Source organism: Wolffia australiana, chromosome 7 (assembly GCF_029677425.1).
Source record: "Wolffia australiana isolate 7733 chromosome 7, ASM2967742v1".
Classification (NCBI taxonomy): Eukaryota; Viridiplantae; Streptophyta; class Magnoliopsida; order Alismatales; family Araceae; genus Wolffia; species Wolffia australiana.
Window position 1 is genome coordinate 10,227,852 of NC_135841.1, and position 21,141 is coordinate 10,248,992.

At 39.8% G+C, this 21,141-nt stretch overlaps 3 protein-coding genes across 8 annotated transcripts; 2 read left to right on the top strand and 1 right to left on the bottom strand.

Annotated features, from left to right (window-relative positions):
* Positions 1 to 1,526: 1,526 nt before the first annotated feature.
* APO2 (APO RNA-binding protein (DUF794)) lies at positions 1,527 to 5,279 on the bottom strand. Of its 5 annotated transcripts, none has more exons than XM_078578371.1 (6): positions 5,193 to 5,279; positions 4,967 to 5,034; positions 4,668 to 4,858; positions 4,233 to 4,579; positions 2,365 to 3,202; positions 1,527 to 1,744 (listed from the first exon to the last, which is right to left on the bottom strand). In XM_078578371.1, exons 3-5 carry the CDS (start codon positions 4,836 to 4,838, stop codon positions 2,368 to 2,370), a joined length of 1,353 nt encoding a protein of 450 aa, XP_078434497.1. In that variant the 5' UTR covers positions 4,839 to 4,858; positions 4,967 to 5,034; positions 5,193 to 5,279; the 3' UTR covers positions 1,527 to 1,744; positions 2,365 to 2,367. The 5 variants fall into 5 exon arrangements, with proteins under 5 accessions (XP_078434497.1, XP_078434496.1, XP_078434499.1 ...); XM_078578370.1 differs by having other exon boundaries at positions 5,123 to 5,274; XM_078578373.1 differs by having other exon boundaries at positions 4,233 to 4,576; positions 5,113 to 5,270.
* A 7,651-nt stretch (positions 5,280 to 12,930) lies between these two features.
* On the top strand, positions 12,931 to 15,258 carry LOC144705862 (uncharacterized). Its single transcript, XM_078578701.1, has 2 exons — positions 12,931 to 13,882; positions 15,068 to 15,258. The coding sequence occupies exon 1, from the start codon at positions 13,048 to 13,050 to the stop codon at positions 13,864 to 13,866; it is 819 nt and encodes a 272-aa protein (XP_078434827.1). The 5' UTR covers positions 12,931 to 13,047; the 3' UTR covers positions 13,867 to 13,882; positions 15,068 to 15,258.
* A 3,350-nt stretch (positions 15,259 to 18,608) lies between these two features.
* NPQ6 (YCF20-like protein (DUF565)) lies at positions 18,609 to 19,502 on the top strand. 2 transcript variants are annotated; one of them, XM_078579019.1, is made up of 3 exons: positions 18,609 to 18,952; positions 19,095 to 19,145; positions 19,227 to 19,502. In XM_078579019.1, exons 1-3 carry the CDS (start codon positions 18,614 to 18,616, stop codon positions 19,263 to 19,265), a joined length of 429 nt encoding a protein of 142 aa, XP_078435145.1. In that variant the 5' UTR covers positions 18,609 to 18,613; the 3' UTR covers positions 19,266 to 19,502. The 2 variants fall into 2 exon arrangements, with proteins under 2 accessions (XP_078435145.1, XP_078435146.1); XM_078579020.1 differs by having other exon boundaries at positions 19,251 to 19,502.
* Positions 19,503 to 21,141: the final 1,639 nt, after the last annotated feature.

A 21,141-nucleotide genomic window follows, 5' to 3' on the forward strand; every position in this document is an offset into this window, starting at 1 on the left:
CTCTCTAGAAAGCCTCTCTCTCTAGAATGCCACTCTTTCTCTCTCTAGAATGCCTCTCTTCCTCTCTCTAGAATGCATCTCTTTCTCTCTCTAGAATGCCTCTCTCTCTCCCTTTCTTTCTCTAGAATGCCTCTCGCTCTCTAGAATGCCTCTCTTTTTCTCTCTAGAATGCCTCTCTCTCTCTTATCGGAAAACACCTGGCAGGTGGAATCCCCGTTATGACGTGGAATCTATTGTGGCTGCCAGGTGGATTCCGCCAGGTCAAAATCTGGCCGGAAATCCACCTGGCAGCCACGATGGATTCCACGTCATCACCGGGATATGTCGGCGTCGACTTGGAGAGTTTGGGATATTCCGTGCCAAAAAAAAAAGTTTAGGTTACATCTCAGATTTTTGAAAAAGTTTGGGATATTTCGTGTTATTAACCCAAAAAAAAACAAGGTTAAACTAAACACTCAAGATTGAGAGCAAGAAAGAGGGACTCAAAGAGTGGGAGAGAGAACGTGAGAGGGAGAGAGAGCGAGCGCGCGAGAGAGATTGGGAGAGTGAGAAGAAAGTGTGCGAGAGAGAGAGAACGGGAGAGAGAGAGAGAGAGAGAACAGGAGAAAGAGAGAGCGAGAACGGGAGAGAGAGAGTGCGAGAGAGAGCGTGTGCGAGAGAAAGAGAGAGAGAGAGAACGGGATAGAGAGAACGGGAGAGAGAGAGAGTGCGATAGAGAGAGAGAGAGTGCGATAGAGAGAGAGAGAGAGAACAGGAGAGAGAAAGAGAGAACAGGTGAGAGAGAGAGAACTTGAGAGAGAGAGAGAGGGAGCATGCGGGACAGAACGGGAGAGCGAGAGTGAGAGAGAGAGAGAGAACGCGAGAGAGAGAGCGTGTGAGAGAGAGAGAGAGAACGGGAGAGAGCGGGTGTAAAAAAGAGCACGAGAGAGAAAGCGAGAGACGGAGAGAGAGAGAAAGCAAGGGAAAGATAGGGGGGGGGACGCGACCAGGCAGGGGAACACGATGGGTGGAGGGGGAAGCAGGGTTTGACCATCGGACTGGATCCGGCCCGAACGGCCGGTCCACCCTAAAATGGTGGACCGGCGGTCCCGGTTCGGTCCGGTCCGACCGGTCCCCAGTTCAAAATGTCAAACCCTTGCTACAACCATTACTTATAGATCCATATGGGCATGTCATATTACAAAACTACCCATCAATGAATAATGGCTTCATACCAATCCTTCTAAAATCATATTTACTTGCCATAATATAGAGTAAGATATGTGTCAGCCAACATACAAGATCTAAACACGTGCTCCTCTCTCTTTCTCTCCGATCTAGTTCACTCCCATCTCTCTATCCCTCTTCTCTCTCGTCCGCTCCTTTCTCACTCCTCTCTCTCGCTAATGTTCTTCTCTCTCTTACTCTTCTCTCCTCTCTATGCGACTGACCACTCTCTCTCTACAATTTGCAATCATTCGTGCGAATTTGTGCCATGTGCTATATGAATTTCCGCACAAATTTGAGACAAGATAGGAGATGAGATATGAGACAGAATACAGGGATGAGATACTAGGGACGCCATGAAAGTTGAGATAGATCGAGCCAAAAGAAAAGGAAGGAGATCCAATCATACCCAAATATTGTGATACATCGAACTGGCCGTTATGCAGATCATCAACTGATTGGTCCCCCCTTAACGATCTGAGTCATCTCATCATAATTACGACCCATCTGATCCGATCCTGAGGCATTGCGATCAGATCTGCGAAATTACGAGATGAGATCGTGTTACATGAAATACTACAATATGAGATACACTGCAACACCAGATGGTACACAGTACAATTTGATACATTACTTAGTGAGATAGTACGATCTGAGATGGTATGATATTAGACACAAGTACGATATGTGATATTATGATATGAGATGGTATGACGTGAGACACAGCACAATATGAGATGAGTTTGAGACGACAGTACAATATGAGAGGGCGAGTGACGAACCGCGATGGCAAAACAAGGGATGACTGATGAGAGATGACACGATGTAAGACAATAAGGCCCATACAAGATAAGAGGATATGAATCAAAGATCATCAATACGATGTAAGACGAGAAAATGCCAGCTGGCAGTCCAGATCATCAACTAATTTGTCCAGATCTGATCTAAGCCATCTCATCATGATCATTGCAATCAGATCTGACTGGACACTAAAAAGTTGATATATTGGATCATGCAAAAAGATCCATGATCAATCAATCGGTCTTTCCGATCGATCCCCACCACCTAGAGGATATATATATATATATATACATACATATAGATATGAATCATTACCTAGTCATAATAATTAAAAAAGAAAGAAAGAAACGGTCTTACCGGTCAAATGGCCTTCTCGGCTTCACCAAGGGAAGAGGGGATGCCGACGTCGAGGCGCATGGTGGGCCGGTACCGGTCCGGCACGGCGGCGCCCGCCTGCGCGCAAAGCTCCACCACAGCTGGCGCCTGCCCGTAGAAGCTCCGCAGCTCTCTCTCCAGCCTGCCCTCAAAGCCCCCCGGCACGTGCCACACGTACCGTGGCGGCACAAGGTCGTCCAGCACCGCTGCCTGCCACCCGTGCTGCCCGTTCCGCTGCTGGTGCTTCAGCGCCCCACAATTCCTCGCCCGGTGCCCGCCCGGCCCAATGTGCACCTCCGGGCAGTACCCGCACACCCTCACTGCATACCTCCGCATCAGCCGGTCCGCACCGTCCCGGACCACATCCCATGCCGCCAGCGCCTCCTCCGCCAGCCGGACCGTCTCCTCCTCTGACCCAGGCGGCCCGGCCTCCCCGTCCGGCAGCTCGGCCAGGACTGGCCATTCCGGACCCGGGTCCGGCTCGTCTGGCAGATCGTCCTCGTCAGCGTCAATGAACTCCGCACGGCCCATCCAGATAACGGGCTTTCTCCGGCGCTTGGTAGGCAGGCCCGGTAGCTCGAGCCCGGCCTGGACACAGAGCTCAACCAGGGCCGGGACCCGTGGCACGGCGAAGCGCTCGTCGTGGGTGAGTCGCTTCCCGAGCCGGTCGACCAGGTGGTACGCCTCTATCGGGACGAGGAGGTCCTCCACCTTGGCGTCCGTGGTCCACTCGTGCTCGCCACGCCGGGCCTCGGCCCGCCAGCCGTGGCAAGTGCGGAACGGGTGGCCCTCCGACCCCACGTGCACCTCGTTGCAGTGCCTGCGGACGGGGCAAACTCTGAATACTAGATATGATCCCAAAGTAATGGAGGTAAAGATCAGCCAGTGAGACGACGGGGGATAAGCTTCATCATTGAGGGAAACAGCCCAGATCACCAGCTAAGGTCCCTAAATGATCCTGACTTGAACAAAATTCAAATTTGAATGCAAGATATGACCCCAAAATAACAGAGGTAAAGGTCGGCCAGTTCAACGATGGGGGATAAGCTTCATCGACCAAAGGGAAACAGCCGAGATCACCAGTTAAGGTTTCTAAATAACCGTGACTTGAACCGAATTCAAATTTTGGATATAAACATACTCCAGAATTGTAGGATATAAACCGAATTCAAATTTTAAAACTATGAAATTTGAGTTTTTTTGGGAAAAAATGAAATTGGATGATATAATAAGGCAGAAGATGGTTGGTGATCGACATATGTTAAGCAGGATATAAGAACTGGAAGATATGATTTTGCAATATTCAAAATGGTAAATTAAACCTGGTCATGGAAGAGTAGGTTAAACACGGAATCTGAAGGATCCTAAGGGGATATGGAATTGAGGATAAGAATGGCAAAGGGCGATAATCTTGAGCTTGAGAAGATAGGGTAGAACAGAATAAAACCCAAAAAAAATATAAAAGATGAAGATAATATTAATAATAACAGGAAATAAGAGCGAATTTAACATGAGGAAACTCGAGCCGAAGTGAAAGATGGGCAAAGCTTGGGTATTACAAACTTTAAAAAGAAGAAAAAACAGCTCTAAATGTTGAACAAGAGAGGAAAAAATCGGCTGAAACATGGAAGTTTTGGGACACGATGAAAATAAGTTTTAAAGATTACAAGGAGATAAAGATAGACAAACCTAGAATTCTGAGGTATCCTTAACTAAGAAGGTGAAAGTTAACACATCGAGGAAAGGAGAAAATCTTAAGCAGTTAGACAAGAAATTTGAAGTCCAGGATAAATATGAATATAAAAAAATCAAGAATAAGAAATATTACCCACAAAAAAAGGTTAATTTACCTGCATGCGTGGACAGGGATCGCCTTCAACAGCCGTTTCAAGTTGTTGATGAGCAGGATTCTAGCATTATACACTTCATAGGCCACAGGAATCAAGCTAGGAACAAGCATCCCGTTTTTGGGAGGCGGCAATGGCTTCCTGTTCTTCCCCTGAAATCTTTTCTGTCGTTCTCTAGCGTTGCGCCTCAGCTCCAACACAGGAATTGGAAACGGTTTCTTCTCTCTCTTCGAGTAGTACCGAGGGAAATCAGAGTTTTGAGGGTAGCAACATTTAATAATCAACGAAGAAGAATCCCTGAATCTCCAATGGGAGCTTGAAGATCTTCGATTATGCAACGAATTTCCCTGCTAATCGCGATATGTACCAATCAAATAAATGAGAGTTGACGAATTTTGAGATTTCCTTGCCTGTACAGTTATTCGATTGAAGACTTACAGAGATGCAACTAGAGGAAGATAACTGTGCTCCGTCACGGAGGCCATGGACGAGAGAACTCGATCTTGCTCTTGAATCAAGTCTCATAGACGGATGAAGGCTAGAAGAACAAGGAACAAAAACGGTGCCCATTTTTCGCGGTCCTGGGCTAATATTCGGAAGACTAATCATCGACTGCGCATTGTTCCTTCCTGAAGAATAAACTAAACACTAAGCCGGTGGCACTGGAGTTGCCCCAAATTGTCACAGAGTGTCTGGAAATATCAGAAAAAAGGATGAATCGGGTTAAAATCGCGTACAGTAGGGTTCGCGTAACCTCTTTTCGCAAAAACCTGAGAATTACAGCTGGTGAAAACCTGCGAATTTCCTGAAAATCAGACAACAAAAAAATCAATCAGGAGTCGAACACTTCGTAACGCGATTCGATGTTGCGTTGGATTCTCACAGCAAGAGACCTAACAGACCAAGAATCGGATACAGGATCTTCGGATCAATCGCCAGAACAAATTGACAAGACTAAATTACCGATCGTGCGGAAGCGGCGAAGTGTAAATCTTCAGTTGAAGGTGAGGAAACTCCGCGCGGGATAAGACACTCACCTTTCGTCTATCCGTTGCAAATTTGTCTTTATAAATTAAATCGTATCATTAAATAATCATTTTGATTCTATTCATATGAGTTAAATTCGACTTATCATTTTAATTAATTATGTTCGGCAATAACTTACGGGTATAGTGCATGGACGCTGACAGGACGGTAATTTCGTTCATAGATGCAAAAATCATCCTGCCTCGGAGTTTCTACGATTGACGGGACGTTGAATCGTCCACCCGTCCTCGGACGGGTTGATTTCATTTTTTTTTGTTTCGTCCATGGACAAAATAACCGTCCCATTCGGGAACTTGGAGGGCTTCTGCGTCCTGCGAGAGTCATGTATCGACAAGTGTTTTGCCACGTGTCAAATTCCAAGTGCCCTAATGCACTACTTCGTCCCCGACATGGAACAGGACGAGAATGTCTTGGATGGGACAGGACATGGACTAAAATATTAGGGATGGGACAAACTTCTAAAAATTCGGACGTAGGATAGGATGATCTTCCTCCCGTCCCATCCTAGGCAAACGTGCACTATACTTACGGGTCGGCAAGTCCAGACGTGACGAAGATGTGACAGTGACATTAACATTGTGACACGGCATCTCCCAAAAATACCTTCATTGTCTTCTATCACCTCTATATATCTATCTATCTACTTATCTATCTATCCATTCATCCCTCCATCCATCTATCCATCTATTTTTGTCTCTAGATGTCTATCTCTCAATCTACGCATGGATTTTTTATGGCCTGGAAGTGTAAGCATCCCATTTATTTTTTATGTCATGTTTGACAATTTTGCAAGTTTAGAAAGTAAGTTGAAAGAAGGACAGAGGTTGTCAAAACTTTTTAATATTAGGGTCTGCTAGATAGTGGTCAAACATATATTTCATTAATTTTAATCACAATTGAAAATTTTCCAAAATACTGTGTAGAGAGTAGTTAGAGAAGTTAGAACATTAAGCCATAGAGGGACATTTACCTAAATTAGGTCAAGGTTTGCCACAACTTTCACCCCTCAAGTAAAATCCGGATAGAGTGAAACACCAGTCAAAATAAAGTCATGGTTTATAGCTACCTGATAAAATCAAAATAATTTATCTTTCTAAAGCATGATGCATTAAAATACATCATAACCCATCTCTATGGAATATAGCTGGTCAGCCCTTACATTAGGTCATTGTCCTATGTCCGTGAAGCATAAAAGATTGAATTAGAGGATATATGTTTAACCTCCTGGTTTCGTATACAGTATTAGGTAGCATTCATCTACTTGTCTTTTACAGCTTGGGCTTGGCTCAGAAATCTAGGTAGGATTCTACAAATTTTCTTATGGAAGAAACAGTCCTTCAGGTTGGCAAAGGTTCAATGAGAATCTGGGAAGGCTTCAAATGGTAGAGGAAGATAAATTGCTTGTTGGGATTTCCTAGATACAGAGGGAATGTTGAAGAATAGAAAATAAGGATGGAATGCCCAAGGGGCCATATACCTTTTCAAGAATTTGTTAGGCAGCTCCATTGCCTTCCAGACCTGCCGTACAGTGTCACTTTTAGAAATATTTTTAGGTTCAATGTGGAAAAGATGAAGAATAAAGAGACTAAATGAAACAATATAGATAAAAGAATAGTTGGGTAGTAAGAAAGTAGGTTGTGGTGAGTTGTGATAGGCAGCTGTGATGGCCTATCACATAGCTTGCTTAGAATTTCAAAATATTGGCCCTCACAAAGGAAAAGTTATGTGGCAATACTTCTACAATGTATAATAAGTCTTAAAGTAGACACCCACAGATCATTTATTGCACTAATTTTACATAAATAATGCATATCATTGCATTATTAAAAAGGCATGTTATCAAATCTTAAAATGATTTCTTATGATTTTAGAATAAATTTCTAATTTTCATCTTTTTATTGTATCTTATGGATTTTTTGAAATTAAATTCATGTAGAAAACTTCTTGTATTTTATGCTTGTGACCTCCATTTTTCAGCCCGGTTCATAACTCTAACGGTCTGATAACATTAGTGACCAACCTTATTAATTAATATTATCAACATATAGATTAATCAATCATAAATTGATTCAACACAATTGATATGTTGAGTTGCAAACTTATAGAGTGCAAAGTAGTGTTAGGCCTTTCGCTATCAACCTGATATATGATATCAATCAACTGATATCCAATATTTGGATGACATGAAACAATATCAGGTACCTTATATCAGATGGATATCAAATATCCATCCAGCACTGGATATCAGGAGGGTTGTTGTAGGGTTCTGAAAATGGCAGATGTCAGTATCAAATATCAGATCTAATATCTTATATTTAAATATAGATATATGAACATTGTATCCAATAACTGACATTGAAATCTGATATTCAAATATCGGATATTGAAATCTGTACCAAATTGGTATCAAATATGGAAAAAAATCCATCGCTAAATATGGAAAAAAGAAAAAAAATTAAAAATATAAATGGTTTTAAAGAAATACAAAGTGAAAAAACATTATGTTCTATTCTCCCTGTAATAAATACATAAACTAACATATATTGGGCCACACTACGGGCTCATTTTGGGCCAGGCTGGATTAATTATGAACTATTACTAAAAAAATAAGTGTAAATTAATTAAACATTGGTGAATTACATTAATAAATATCATCTATACTCAAACATTGTATGTATATGTTCATTTATATATTTCCCATTAAAATGATAAATTATTTTAAAATATTTCTATTTATATGTTGGATGTAAAAAAATTGATATTCGATCCTGTGCTACACCCTGTGCATGCGAAGATATAAACGAGATGTCTACTTTCTCATGGAAACTTTACCATCATTGGTTATCATGTACATATAATCCTTCTTCCATGCGAGAGTCCCAAATTTCTCATGGCTAGAGACTCATTATTATTCATGAATGATGTTGATAATGAAGTCCATGAATACGTGCAATGACCTGCTGAATTATGAAGGCATCATAATACAATGATCACTAATATTTAAACATGCATTCTAAATATTCTGATTCAATGGATCGTCGAAATGGACATTGAATTATCCAAATATAATAGCACTATATGGTCCTAATTATACAATAAGTATGGTTGATCCTCTAGTCGTTAATGTGGAGATAACATAGATAGATGGTGGGAGCTCTTTGGAGAAAGTTCACTAAATTCATATGTATGGATCCCTCAATGGTATTATACCTAAATGTCAATCATGTTGATTCAAGTCGCAGTTATATAAGTGATCCATTAATCTTGAGATACCAAAGACATCTCACGGATGGACACCAATGTATTGACTATAGCCTATGAGTCTCTAACCATGGGATTCAAACAAGTCATAACTCAGATATAGTTATAAGCCTCCAAAGGCGATTGAGTAGTCATGACGGGTTCATCCGCCCTTGGTATCGCAAGAGATTGACTCAAGGAAGACAATGCAACTAAATCCTAGGCCAAGGTAGTGGGGATAATGGAGAAGGCATTCTCCAATGATCCTCGTCACACATTAGTACCAATTGAATGAAGTATTAGGGTTTGACAATCAACCATACCCTAAGTCATTTGAGAGTTTTGCACGGATGAAGGATTATACATATATGGTAACCGATGATGGTAAATGTTCCATGAGAGAGTTTGAACACTATTCAGTATCTTCTAGATCAAGACGTGTATCTTGGCACCCCATGAGCTAGAAACTTGACTTATCGATTGGGTTAAAATTGATACTTCTCAAGGTCAGGCAGATGAATAAATTCAGAACAATCTCAAAATTAGAAACTAAAGGGTGGAACAAGTTCCCCATAAGGTACATGAGATGCATAATATTTTAGAGATCGATTTGTAATCAATCAATGCTTCTGTTGCATGAAAAGTTTTTTCCATCATTCAATCAACCAGAACCTAACATTAAGAGCCAATTTGAGCCATGATTAAAAAAGAAAAAAAAATGCCCAAGACGACGTCCACAATTTTGATTTTGAATGCCAACTGGGCATTTTGTAGCACCAGCGATGGCCAACAACAATGTCACCCACAACATTGGGAGGCAGACCAACACCAGTGGTAGCGCTAACCATAGTGCTGGTGATAGGCTCATGGAGCCACACGTAGTGGCAACACACAATTGCTGCAGCCCTACACGTGATCGAGAATGCGCCCCTTGCAGCCGCTAGCACCCGTTGCATAGGAGTGTTGATAACCACTGGTAATTGGTAGCGGCTCACACTGGCTGCTATCATGGGATGGGCACACATATGTCAGGCAGCTCCCACATGGCCCAGGACTGGGTCCGACCTAATCAGATCAGGTCGACCATGTCAACTAGGTCAACGGGGTCAACCGTACCAAGTGGATCGGATTAGGGTCAGCCGGGTTAGTCGGCTTGACCAGGTTGGATCCAAATAGATCGGGTCGGATTGCATCAATTCCAAAAAACCTTTATTTAAATTCAAATTGATGGCCGGGACTTCAACTTGGATCCCACACTTCTCCAAGTGTAAAGGGGGGCACTACCACTACACTCCGCATTTTGGAGAGTGTATATGCACATAATATAATTATATACTTTGTATGTAATTTATTAAATTACGTAATTTAGAAATAAATTATTTAAGGAAAAAAAAAATTGCGGAAAAAATCTGAAAATTTTGAAAAAGTATTTTATAATCTGAAAATAAATCATTAAAATTATTTGAGATTGATAAATTATAATTTTAAGATTTATTGAAGGGAATAATTCAGGAGGTAAATTATTATGGGCTTCAATTAAATTCTATAAATTACTTAAACTTTTTAAATAATTATTTCTTGAATTTTAAAGCATGAAAGTTATGTTTATTTACAAGAATTTCGAATTATTTCAATTATTAAATTATATTTCATTCGTTATATGATTTCATTGGTGATATGACTATGTGACATGATTCAATATTTCATTTTATTAGCACTCACCATTCATTCTATTTAGTACTGATCATGGCGAAACCATCAGAGAACACATTCTCTGATATTTACACTAACATGGCTTGGGATTTAATTCCATCTTCTTCCTTGAGTCTGTATCCTCTAGTATCAAGGACGGATAGCCTGATGTTGACCATACAATTACCTTTGTGTGTTTTTTGCAACATCCAAGCTAAGAAAGTTTAGAATCCCATGATTAGGAAACATAGGTCACATTCAAAAGGTATCATTAGTGTGTTAGTTCTAAGGACCACTTACACAATCATGGCATGAATCCACCTGATTGATGTTAGATGTAATACCCTTCAATGATCCATATGGATTAATTATGTAACCTCTTTCCCCAAAGAGAACTCACCATCTCTTAATATGTCCACACCAATGTTGATCTTTTTGAATATTTCAATGTCCTTCTCGAGTTTCATTCCTATAATAATATTCAGAATACATGTGTAAAGACATGTAATTACTGTATTATCATCTTATCATGATAACTTAGTAATTACATATTAAGGAGTATGTTATCTTAATGAATATTGAAAGATAAGTGGAAGATCCACTTTTCTTTCAGGCCACATATGTTTCCAACAGATTTATCAATAGTTTTCTTCATTAAAAATTCTAAATCAATCATTATATGTTTTGAATCATGTAGAACTAAGTCTCATAAAATTCCATTCTCTTACACATCACAGTTCAAATGAATCCCTCTAGGTATTCATTCTCATTTGTGGGGATTGTCACCCACTTAATCACATTATGAGTTTTCATTTTATGATTTTTTATTGATGATTTTAGTATATATCCTCTTCATTTTATAGAATTTTTCATCTCAATTTTTTATCCATCGTCTTGTCTACACACCTGAGAACAAAATATAATTTTAGATAGAAAATATAGACACTTCGTAGAAAAAACTCTTATTTAACTCATCAAGCTAGGATGTCCAATAAATTATGGGATGGGGTTGTAGAATCTGTTGCATATCTCATAAATAAAATGACATCTATTCTTCAAATAAATCATCATATGAAGTACTACTTAAAATTAGACCTAAATATTCTTTGTTGAAAATTTTTGGATGTTCTTATCATCCATATCTAAGACCTTATGCACAATACAAATCATTTTTGTCAACAAGGGGAAGTTGGTGGAGATTCTCAAAAAAAACCCGCTCAAATGATTAATATTGTACATTTATTTGAATAGGCTAACAGGCAGGGTTTGAGAGTCTCGGTATGCTCATGGTTTTTAGCAAAGACCAAAACATTTACTAAATTTTGGTCCAATTCCTTAACATTCTTGTTTGGTTCTAGTCTAGTCTTGGTCTGATCCTGTTCTAGTAAGGTTGACTAGTCAATGTCAAAGTAAAAGTAAGATATTTATGTTGACGGTTATGTTGATTATCAATATAGCCATCTTTAGAACTTCTAGAAACGAATGCCCCATCCCCTCCCTTCCCTTCTTTCCCTCTCTCCCTCTATCTCCCTCTCTAGGTCTTTATCCCTCAACACCTCCCTTTCTTCATGGATAATTGTCAAGATAAATAGGGAAGGAAGAAACACTCAATAAAGATTGAGGTTTTGATGGGTTCTTGTAGCCTGGTTTTGAAGAGGAAATCCTCTTCCTCAAGTGGGTGTCCGGAGACGGCCGAAGGTGTCATAGCTATGCTAAGCACAATACAAAGCTCTCTGCGAGTTGCATTTAATATTTTTCTGAATCAAAAAAATATTAAATAAATATTTAATAATTTACTTCCGGTCCTAGTCTGACTCAACCCTTGGACCTAAACCACACTAAAATGGAGGACCTACGGTTCTGGTTCGGTCCGGCTAGCCGGGTCCTAATCAACAATTTAAACAAAAAGGATCAGGGCAAGCAAAATTGTGAATCAGACCACTGAAAAGACCAAATCCCGAGCTGGGAATCAATATTTAATAATTTACTTTTGAGCTGGGAATCGATATTTAATAATAAATTATTAAATAAATATTTAATAATTTACTTCCGGTCCTGGTCTGGCTCCAACCCTCAGGCCTAAACCACACTAAAATGGAGGACCTACGATTCTAGTTCAGTTTGGCTTTCCGGGTCCTCATGAACAGATGGAACAAAAGGATCAGGGCAAGCAAATCTGTGAATCAGACCACTAAAAAGACCAACTCCCGAGTTGGGAATCAATATTTAATAATAAATTATTAAATAAATATTTAATAATTTACTTTCGGTCCTGGTCCGACTCGACCCTTGGACCTAAAGCTGGACCTAAACCATGCTAAAATGGAAGACCTACGGTTCTGGTTTGGTCTGGCTAGCCGGGTCCTAATGAACAAAAGAAACAAAAGGATCAGGGCAAGCAAAACTGTGAATCTGACCACTAAAAAGACCTACCCCCAAGCTGGGAATCGATATTTTATAATTAACTTCTGAGCTGGGAATCAAACCAATTATTAAATAAATATTTAATAATTTACTACCGCTCCAGGTCTGGCTCGATCCTCGGGCCTAAACCCGGCTAGCCAGGTCCTAATCAACAAATAGGATCAGGGTAAGCAAAACTGAGAATCAGACCACTAAAAAGACCAACGGGAATCCATATTTAATAATAAAATACTAAATAAATATTTAATAATTTACTTCCGGTTAAGTCCAGCTAGCAGGTTCTTAAACGTCCAATCCTGCAAACAGGCTTAATGAAAAAAAGGATCGATCTTGAGCGACTGCCGCGAATCAGGCCGCTAAAAAGACCAACTTCCGAGCTGGGAATCGATCGATCTTCAGCAATCGGAGGGGGAGGATGAAGAGGAAGAAGTGGACGGAGGAGGAGGAGGCGGCGCTGATCGAAGAGTACTCGGCCATGGCGGCCTCCGGCGTTCTTTCCACGCTGAAAACCAGAGAGAGCAAGTTCCAGCCCATCGCCGATCGCGTCAACTCCCTTCACCACCTCCGCGACCCCCTCGCCTTCCCCTTCCGCTGGTCCTGGCGCGACGTCTCCATCAAAATCCAGAACATGCGCCACCAATTCCTCGGCGTCAAGCAGAAGATCCGCCTCCCCTCTTCCCCATCCCACTCCCCCTCCTTCGACTGGCCCTCCGGCGACACCCTCTGGCCCAATTTCCTCCGCTACAAGCTCGTCTTCGGCGACGACCCCGAACCCATCTCCGTCGTCGATCAAGCATCGGACGGCGACGAGGGGGGCGGGTTCTCCGCCGATCTGGGTCAGGCCCTCCTGGGCAGGGAAGAGGGGCGGTGCAAGAGGGAGAGGGAAGAGGAGGAGACGGCGGAGAGGAGGTGGAGAAGGGAGGAGGAGGAGATGGAGTGGAGGGAGAGATTGATGGGTTTGCAGATGGAGCACGAGAAGAGGATGATGCAGATGCATTTGGAGGCTTGCCAGGCGCAAGCGCAGATTGTGGGGTTTCTTGTGAGGTTTGTGGGGCAGTTCTTGGGCGCTGCCGATGGTGGGTTTGCTGGGATTTCTTCGCAGGTTTTTCATGGGCTGCAGCTCCACCAGCAGCAGCAGCAGCAGCCGCAGCAGCTACACCGGCAGCAAGACCCTCCTAGCATGGGTGGTGATAATGGGAAGAGCGATGCTAGCTCTGCCGATCCCTACATCTGATCTTTGATGGGTTTCTGTGAGTTGTGTGTTCATCTCTGTTCTTCTGCTCTTTGATGGGTTTAACATGTTGCTGCGTTCCTCTCTCTTGTGTCCGTTCGCCATTAGACATGGTTGTTCTGTTTTGTTCTTTGTTATGTTCTTTTTTTGTGCAAAAACGAATAAAAAATTCGTACAAAAGAACTGCATAGGGCTTTGTTCTTTGCTATGTTCTTTTTTTGTACAAAAACGAACAAAGTTTGCACATTCGAACAAAATTAGAACAAAAATTGCGCAAAGCGAACAATAGAACTGCACAAGGTCAGTGCGATGATCTGTTCGAATTTGATATTGTTCTGTTCGGAAAACTGAACAGAACGAAGAATTCTCATGAATTCACACAAAAGGAACTGAACAAGCATGTCTAGTGTGATTAATGGAAAGAGAAAAAAGAAGAGAGAAGAATTTGGGGCAAGAAGGAATAATTTTTATTGCTGAACTGGGCCCCCTTTTATATAAGAAAAACTTCACTTGTTAGAAAGGGAATATTCCTAAGGAATATTCCCTGTTTCCAACGGTCATATATTTTGAATATATGACTGTTTGAAACAGAGAGGTCCAGCTGCTTTTAAAGCAGCTAGACTCTCCAACGGCTGGGTTTCAGCCGTTGGAGAGTTGGGCCTGACTGTGGTCAGGCCCAACATATATTAGGCCCTACTGGGCCTAATATATGGGCCCTACTGGGCCTAATATATGGGCCCTACTAGGCCTACACTAATGGGCCCTTAATGGGCCCTTAGTGGGAAGTTAGGCGGCCCATGTTGGGCCTGAAGTAGTTATTTTTATTAATATCTCCTAGGGTTAGGCTATTACAGAGTACAAGGCCTCGGGCCCATTAGTTAGCTTAAACCCTACTAAGTATCCTCCATGACCTAACATCTAGTCGTGTGTACGTCTGTTTGTCTCGCTGCGTTGAGAGATCTTCTTTTTTTGTTTTGAGAAAGAGTTAGATTTGGGTGGGTGGTAACTTACTGGTGGGTTAATGGTTCTTATCCTTCTGGGGGAGAGGAAAGATAACCTTTTTTTTTGCTTTTTTTGTGGGAGAGAATGTTAGAGATTTTTTTTTTGAGAGTTAAATTTGGGTGGGTGGTCACTTACAGGTGGGTTAATGGTTCTTTTCTTTCTGGGGGAGAGAAAAGATAACATTTTTTTGTCGCTCTTTTAGGAAGAGAAAATGTCTGGGATCTGCTAGTTGGAAGGATGAATCATGGGCATCTATTTCTGGATTAGAAAAAGTTTTGGAAAGGAAATATTTCGCCTGCTGTAAGTATTTTGAGTTTGTGATGGTGTAATAGAGACAGTCTTTTGGAGTTTTTTTGGAACTCAATTTGTTTTGGAATGACAATTTTATCAGTTTATTGGCTTTTTAGATACCGTTAACTTGATTACCTGCTTTTGAAAAAAAGAGTTTGCGCATGAAATTCCTTTTGAGTTTTTATTCATGTTGGTGACTGTAATAAATATGGATTTTTATAATCACCTTCTGCGAGGGTGTAGCATATGTACAAATATTACAAGAATAATCTGCATTTTCATGATGAGAAAATATTGTTCCATTTTCAGAAGTCCTCTTAAGTTTTAGAAAATTAATATCTTCATGTCTGCCTGATTGGCGAAGGTCTCTGACATTGGATATACATCCAAAAAGAAAATCACATATTTCATACGATATATTCATTTTGTTGTGAGAATGTTGCTTATCACGAAGTCCATGAACGCATGAGATGACGTAGTATATTATGATAAGATCATAATACTACGATCTCTAATGTTTAAACTTGTACTCTAAATATTCTTATTGGAAGGACCCACAAGATGAATATCAAACTATCCAAATAGAATAGCTTGGATATTTCTTTCAAGCCGCAGATATTTGAATTCAATCCACAACAAAAATAGATATCATGTGCAGAAGTCTTATAGATGGAGAATAATTATGATAACACACAAATAATAGACTAACAGAGTTTTTGATTTTGAGGCAGGTTCTGGAAAGTTTTTGACCATGGATCATTGAAATAGTAATGAATTTTTTTAACCTGATATTTTTTTGGACAATCATTCATAAAAGTATGAATTATCTTCAAATATCATGTAGCGAAATACATACATTTATGATACTTTTATACGTTTGAAATAAACCCCAGCATGATGAAATGCGATATTTTACTCATCATAAATTTAATTTATTCAGAAATCAAAGAGAAATTTCTTTTAGAAAATGTTATAAATAGATCTATGTCAAGATACTAGGAAAACTCAGCACCCTCAACTGCAACTACATGGCAATAGTGACCATTGGGTCGTGAGTTTTCTGTAACTACCCATTGTGTATCGGTCACTTTTAGGCCATGTGTCAGCCTAATGACCCACATGTTACCTTATAAATCCAAATATTTACACTGCCTAGCTCATAGTTTTCAGTTACCAGCCTTTTCCCTTTTTGGCAATTTGCAAGGTCTACATTATTATTTAAATACACAAAAATATTATCCATAAAAATATTCTCAAGAATATGCTCAAAATAGGATGCCAACTTCAAATATGATAATACTTTCTACAAGTTTCATTCTAAAATTTGACTATAAAGTGGAGGAAAGTATGATCCATTGTTATGGCTTGTAAAATTAGTCCTTAAAATTAATCAGAATAAGTAATCATTGAGATTGATATCCTTTTTTTCAAATCAGTATTAACATTTATTGTTTGCATAAAAATTAAAATTTGAATTCTAGGCCAAAATTACAAATTACTAGACATAAAATAGATATAATTAGCGATTAATAGTTTATATTATGTCACCTGTATTCATTCAATGTATATGAATGAAGAAAAAAGTTAAAAACATTGAAAATTCAAAACTAATATTTTCCTCAACAGAACCATAAGAGGGAAACAGTGAAATTTAGATTTTACATCTAAATGATTTTAATATTTATGTTTTTATGTTTACAGATAAGGTGATATTCTATTAAAATCATACAGAGTGAACTTCTATCGTTGCCCATTAGGAGGTCTGATGTGTTACGACTAATAAATACATTGTTAGCCATCCCAAGTGCTCGTAATTTGAAATATCCATCACTTGGTGGCTGGTTTTTTAGTATTGCACTAAGAAGTTAAGGACTTTCACTAAGCTTTTGGATTAAAATAGTTTTCTATGATTAGGTACGAATCTCTCAGTATTGATATGAATAGATTAATAAAGGTAATACATTATACATGAGAACACATTTAAAGGTAAAATAAGATTTAAATATCTAAATCAACTCTTTCACTCTACGGGACATCAAGGGATCGTTCCCGTGGATTAAGATTTATGCCCAAAACATCTCAGCATAGTAAACAGTAATCTTCTCCACCTTATAAAAAGAGAAAAGTAGGACACTTCTCAATGCATAAATATTTGTACATGTATAAAATGTCCTTATTCAATATGCCTAGGGTTTCTGGACAGAACATTTCATAAAATACTAGGATAAGAGAGTTCCCTAAATAAAATCGTGGAATAATTAAAACCTGTGCAAAGCACTCTGTCATTCATGGGTAAGCAATCAACCACAAATACCAAGGAATTTAGAGAGATATACAACTAAGAGTAATTACTATTAGGGTTTGAGGGTCCCAGTCCAATCCGGGTTTTTAGCAAAGACCTAAACCATATCTAAATTTGGGTTTCTCCAAATCCGGAGTTTCTCCTCCAGTACTGCCGCTGACACCCATCAACCAAACCCATCGACTTCCAACAAGCCCGGCTAGCAGTTACGCGGCAGATATCAGCAGCAATTAGCAAGGAATCTCTACAGATATACAAATAAGAGCAATTACTGTTAGGGTTTGAGGGTCCCAGTCCAATCACGGTTTTTAGCAAAGACATAACCCTAATCTAAAATTCAGGTTCCTCCAAATCCGGAATTTCTCTTCCAATACTCCGGCTGACACCCATCAACCAACCCGTCTTCTTCCAACGATCCCCGCCTGGGGCACACGACAGATCTTAGCCATCCGACCTTCCCACCAGAGCAATTACTATTAGGGTTTGAGTAGACACGGTAGTTCTGTTCTGTTCTTTTCAAACGAACAAAAAATTCGCACAAAAGAACCACACAGGGGTCTGTTTGTTGTTTTGTTCTTTTTTGTGCATAAATAAGAACGGATGTTCGAACAATTCGCATAATCCGAACAAAATTCGCACAATTCGCACATTCTCACATTCGCACAATTCGAACAAAATTCGCACAAATTCGCACATTCGCACAATTCGAACAAAATTCGCACAACCCGAACAAAATTCGCACTGTGCTCCAAATTCGCACATAGCGAACTGCACACGGGTCTGTGCGATGTTCTGTGCGAATTTGATTTTGTTCTGTTTGGAAATCCGAACAGAACACACAATTCGCACCAATTCGCACAAAGCGAACAGAACGACCATGTCTAGGTTTGAGGGTCCGAGCCCACTCCCAGTTTTTAGCAAAGACCCAAACTTTATCTTAAATAGACTTTTGGAGAAATAAATGTTATGTCAAAAAATGCATTTTCTCATTATTCGTTCCCCACTTCCCTTGTCTTCCAACGAGCCTGGCCAGCTGTCAGATCTCAGCCGTCCGATGTCCCCACCAGAGCCCTCCACGTGGCAAGCTACGATTGGCCTTCACCAACTTTCCTTCACCCCACCACACATCTGTTTGGCCTCCAAGTTCTTCCCAAGATGGCGTCTTTGGCGATACCCGGCGGCGCCGCCGCCCGGCTCTCTCCCCGGCTGCCGCGTCCCAAGCCACTTCTCACTGTGCGAGCCAGTCAAACCGACGGCGGCGCGCCGCGGCGGCTCGTTGACATAGTCCGGCTCGTACCGGAAATATCAAAGAACTACTTCAAGAGCCCTTCCAGGCGCGCCTTGTACGGGGGTATCTCTCTTCTCGGCGGCTTCTACGTTGCCCAGACTATCTCTTTGTCCTTCGGCGCTTTGGGAGTTAACGATGTGATTGCTGCTGTTGTTTGCGTGCTGGTGACCGAGTACTTGACCCGGTTCTATTACAGCCGGCCCAAGGTGACTTTCCCTCTTGCTCTCCTGAATAATTTCAAGATGGGTTTCACCTATGGCCTCTTCATCGACGCCTTCAAGCTCGCCAGCTGAATCTGATTCATGGGTGCTTCCTCTTTTTTCCTGTGTACCCATCTTCTGTGGATAGAGTTTCTTAGAGTTTTGGGCTGGATGCTTGCTCTTGGATTGGAAGGAACAGGTTTGAATCCCAAATGTTTCTCAGCATTTTTTGAACAAGGGGAAGAAAATTGGATGGAGATCATCTTCTGATCTCAAGTAGGGCTTGTTTTGTTTGTCCAACCAGGTGCGTAGCTCTTAGTGAATGAATTGGAAAGAGCTCCCACAAGTTGAGATGAAAAGCTCTAATCCATGATGAAGCCCAAGAGAAGCAGGCTCCCTTTTTTTTCATAACAAAAAAATAAGCCGGCTCCCACTTAGCTAAGGAGGCACACCACCCAAGTTTAGTCCCAAATTTAGTGCAAAATATAAACAAAAGTTTTTACTTTGGTTTAAATGTATTGAATAAAAATTCCTCAAGAATTAAAAAATAAAAGAATATTACTGAGCTCCACAACAGTGCCTTGAATGAGAAATTCCCTTGAATGGTTAAGAGGAAAAAAACTCAAAATTTCCTCACATATTATAGTATTTTAATTTTTTATAATGATTATCTGTAGAGAGATTGAAAAAATATCACCTCGTAACAAAGCTATGGAAATGGGTGTATGTGAACCATGTAATTATGAGCACCCCGTGATTAATTGTTTGGGCATTTAAATTATGAAACATTTTGAAGCTACCTACAAACTAAAATAGTTAGCCACTGGGAGGTTCTCTTCACAAGTATTTATTTGTAAGCTACGAATTGATTTTGTCGAGAAGGTGTGCTGGACAAGTCTGGATGCCAAGTAGGACTTCAAGAAGGTGACGTCGAGATTAGTTTCTAGGAAAGTAGGGCATATAAACAGTTTATAAAGTTTTGATATTTTCCTTTCATTTTTGAATTTAAAATACTGTACAAATATTTCTAGGAGGTTTGTTCAGGACCTTATGAATGAACAACCCCACATATTCCTTTATTGCTCTGGAATGGAATCTCTCTCTAGGATGTGGGATCTGGTATTTATCATTCTCTTTGGAGATCAATCTCAAAAGAGATCAATAACCTCTACTTACAGAATCAATGTAAAACTTTTTTTAGTTCTTATACCTTTTTCTGAGATCCATGAAATGAATTCAAGTCCTAACTATGGAAATTTCAGTGACATTTCATGAAAGATTTTGATGGATCAAAAAAATGAAGGGAATATAGATATGTTATTATAAATAGGAAGATATCTATGTTTTGAGAACTGATGGAAATGAGAGTTGGGGGAGAGAATCTGAGGCTCTTTAATTCGGTTCAGGGAATGATAGATAACCATTATTATTATTTTTTTTTTTCTTGCTACACTCTTATTACAAAGGAATCAACCATAATTCACTAAGGACACATGTCAGTTACTGAGGGTTTATTTAGAGCCAACCCAGGCCTCTAATATTATGAAGCAAAGTGATGATTCTCTTGAAACTTAGAACTCTATGAAGATAATTCAATTTCCATATAAAGCAGAATAAAACAATAAACAAAAACTTCATTCAATACGTGAAAAACCAATAATAGTATTTTAGAAGCACTCCAATTCAAAAATGAATTTATGAACAAAATGTCACTAATACACACTTATTACTATGCAACATCACTGCTTAGCACCAGCAGAATATGTTGGGAGGAGAGACACTTTTTTATTTCCATAGAGTTGATTAATATAGGCAACAAGATCTAAAAAGAACTAATAACTTAAGTTTCCAAATAAATGGGCACAAAGAACTAAAAAGAACTAATAAATTAATATAGGCACACATACATTGACGAGGGATAGGATAAATTAACACATAAGCAATGGATTCAGACATATATTAAGATTTCAAATGGTGTGTGATAATTAACATTGTACTTATACTAAATAAAATTATTAATATTAATTTTATTGATATGAGTTTATAAAATTTGGAGTCTGAGATGATTTAAATTGTTAATGAAATTTTATTGAGATTGAGATAAAGTATTTGCATTTTTTGTCAATAGATTAATGCTCCAAAACGGATCTAGGTGGAAAATATTATATGTATCACATTCTATGATGGCCTTGTTA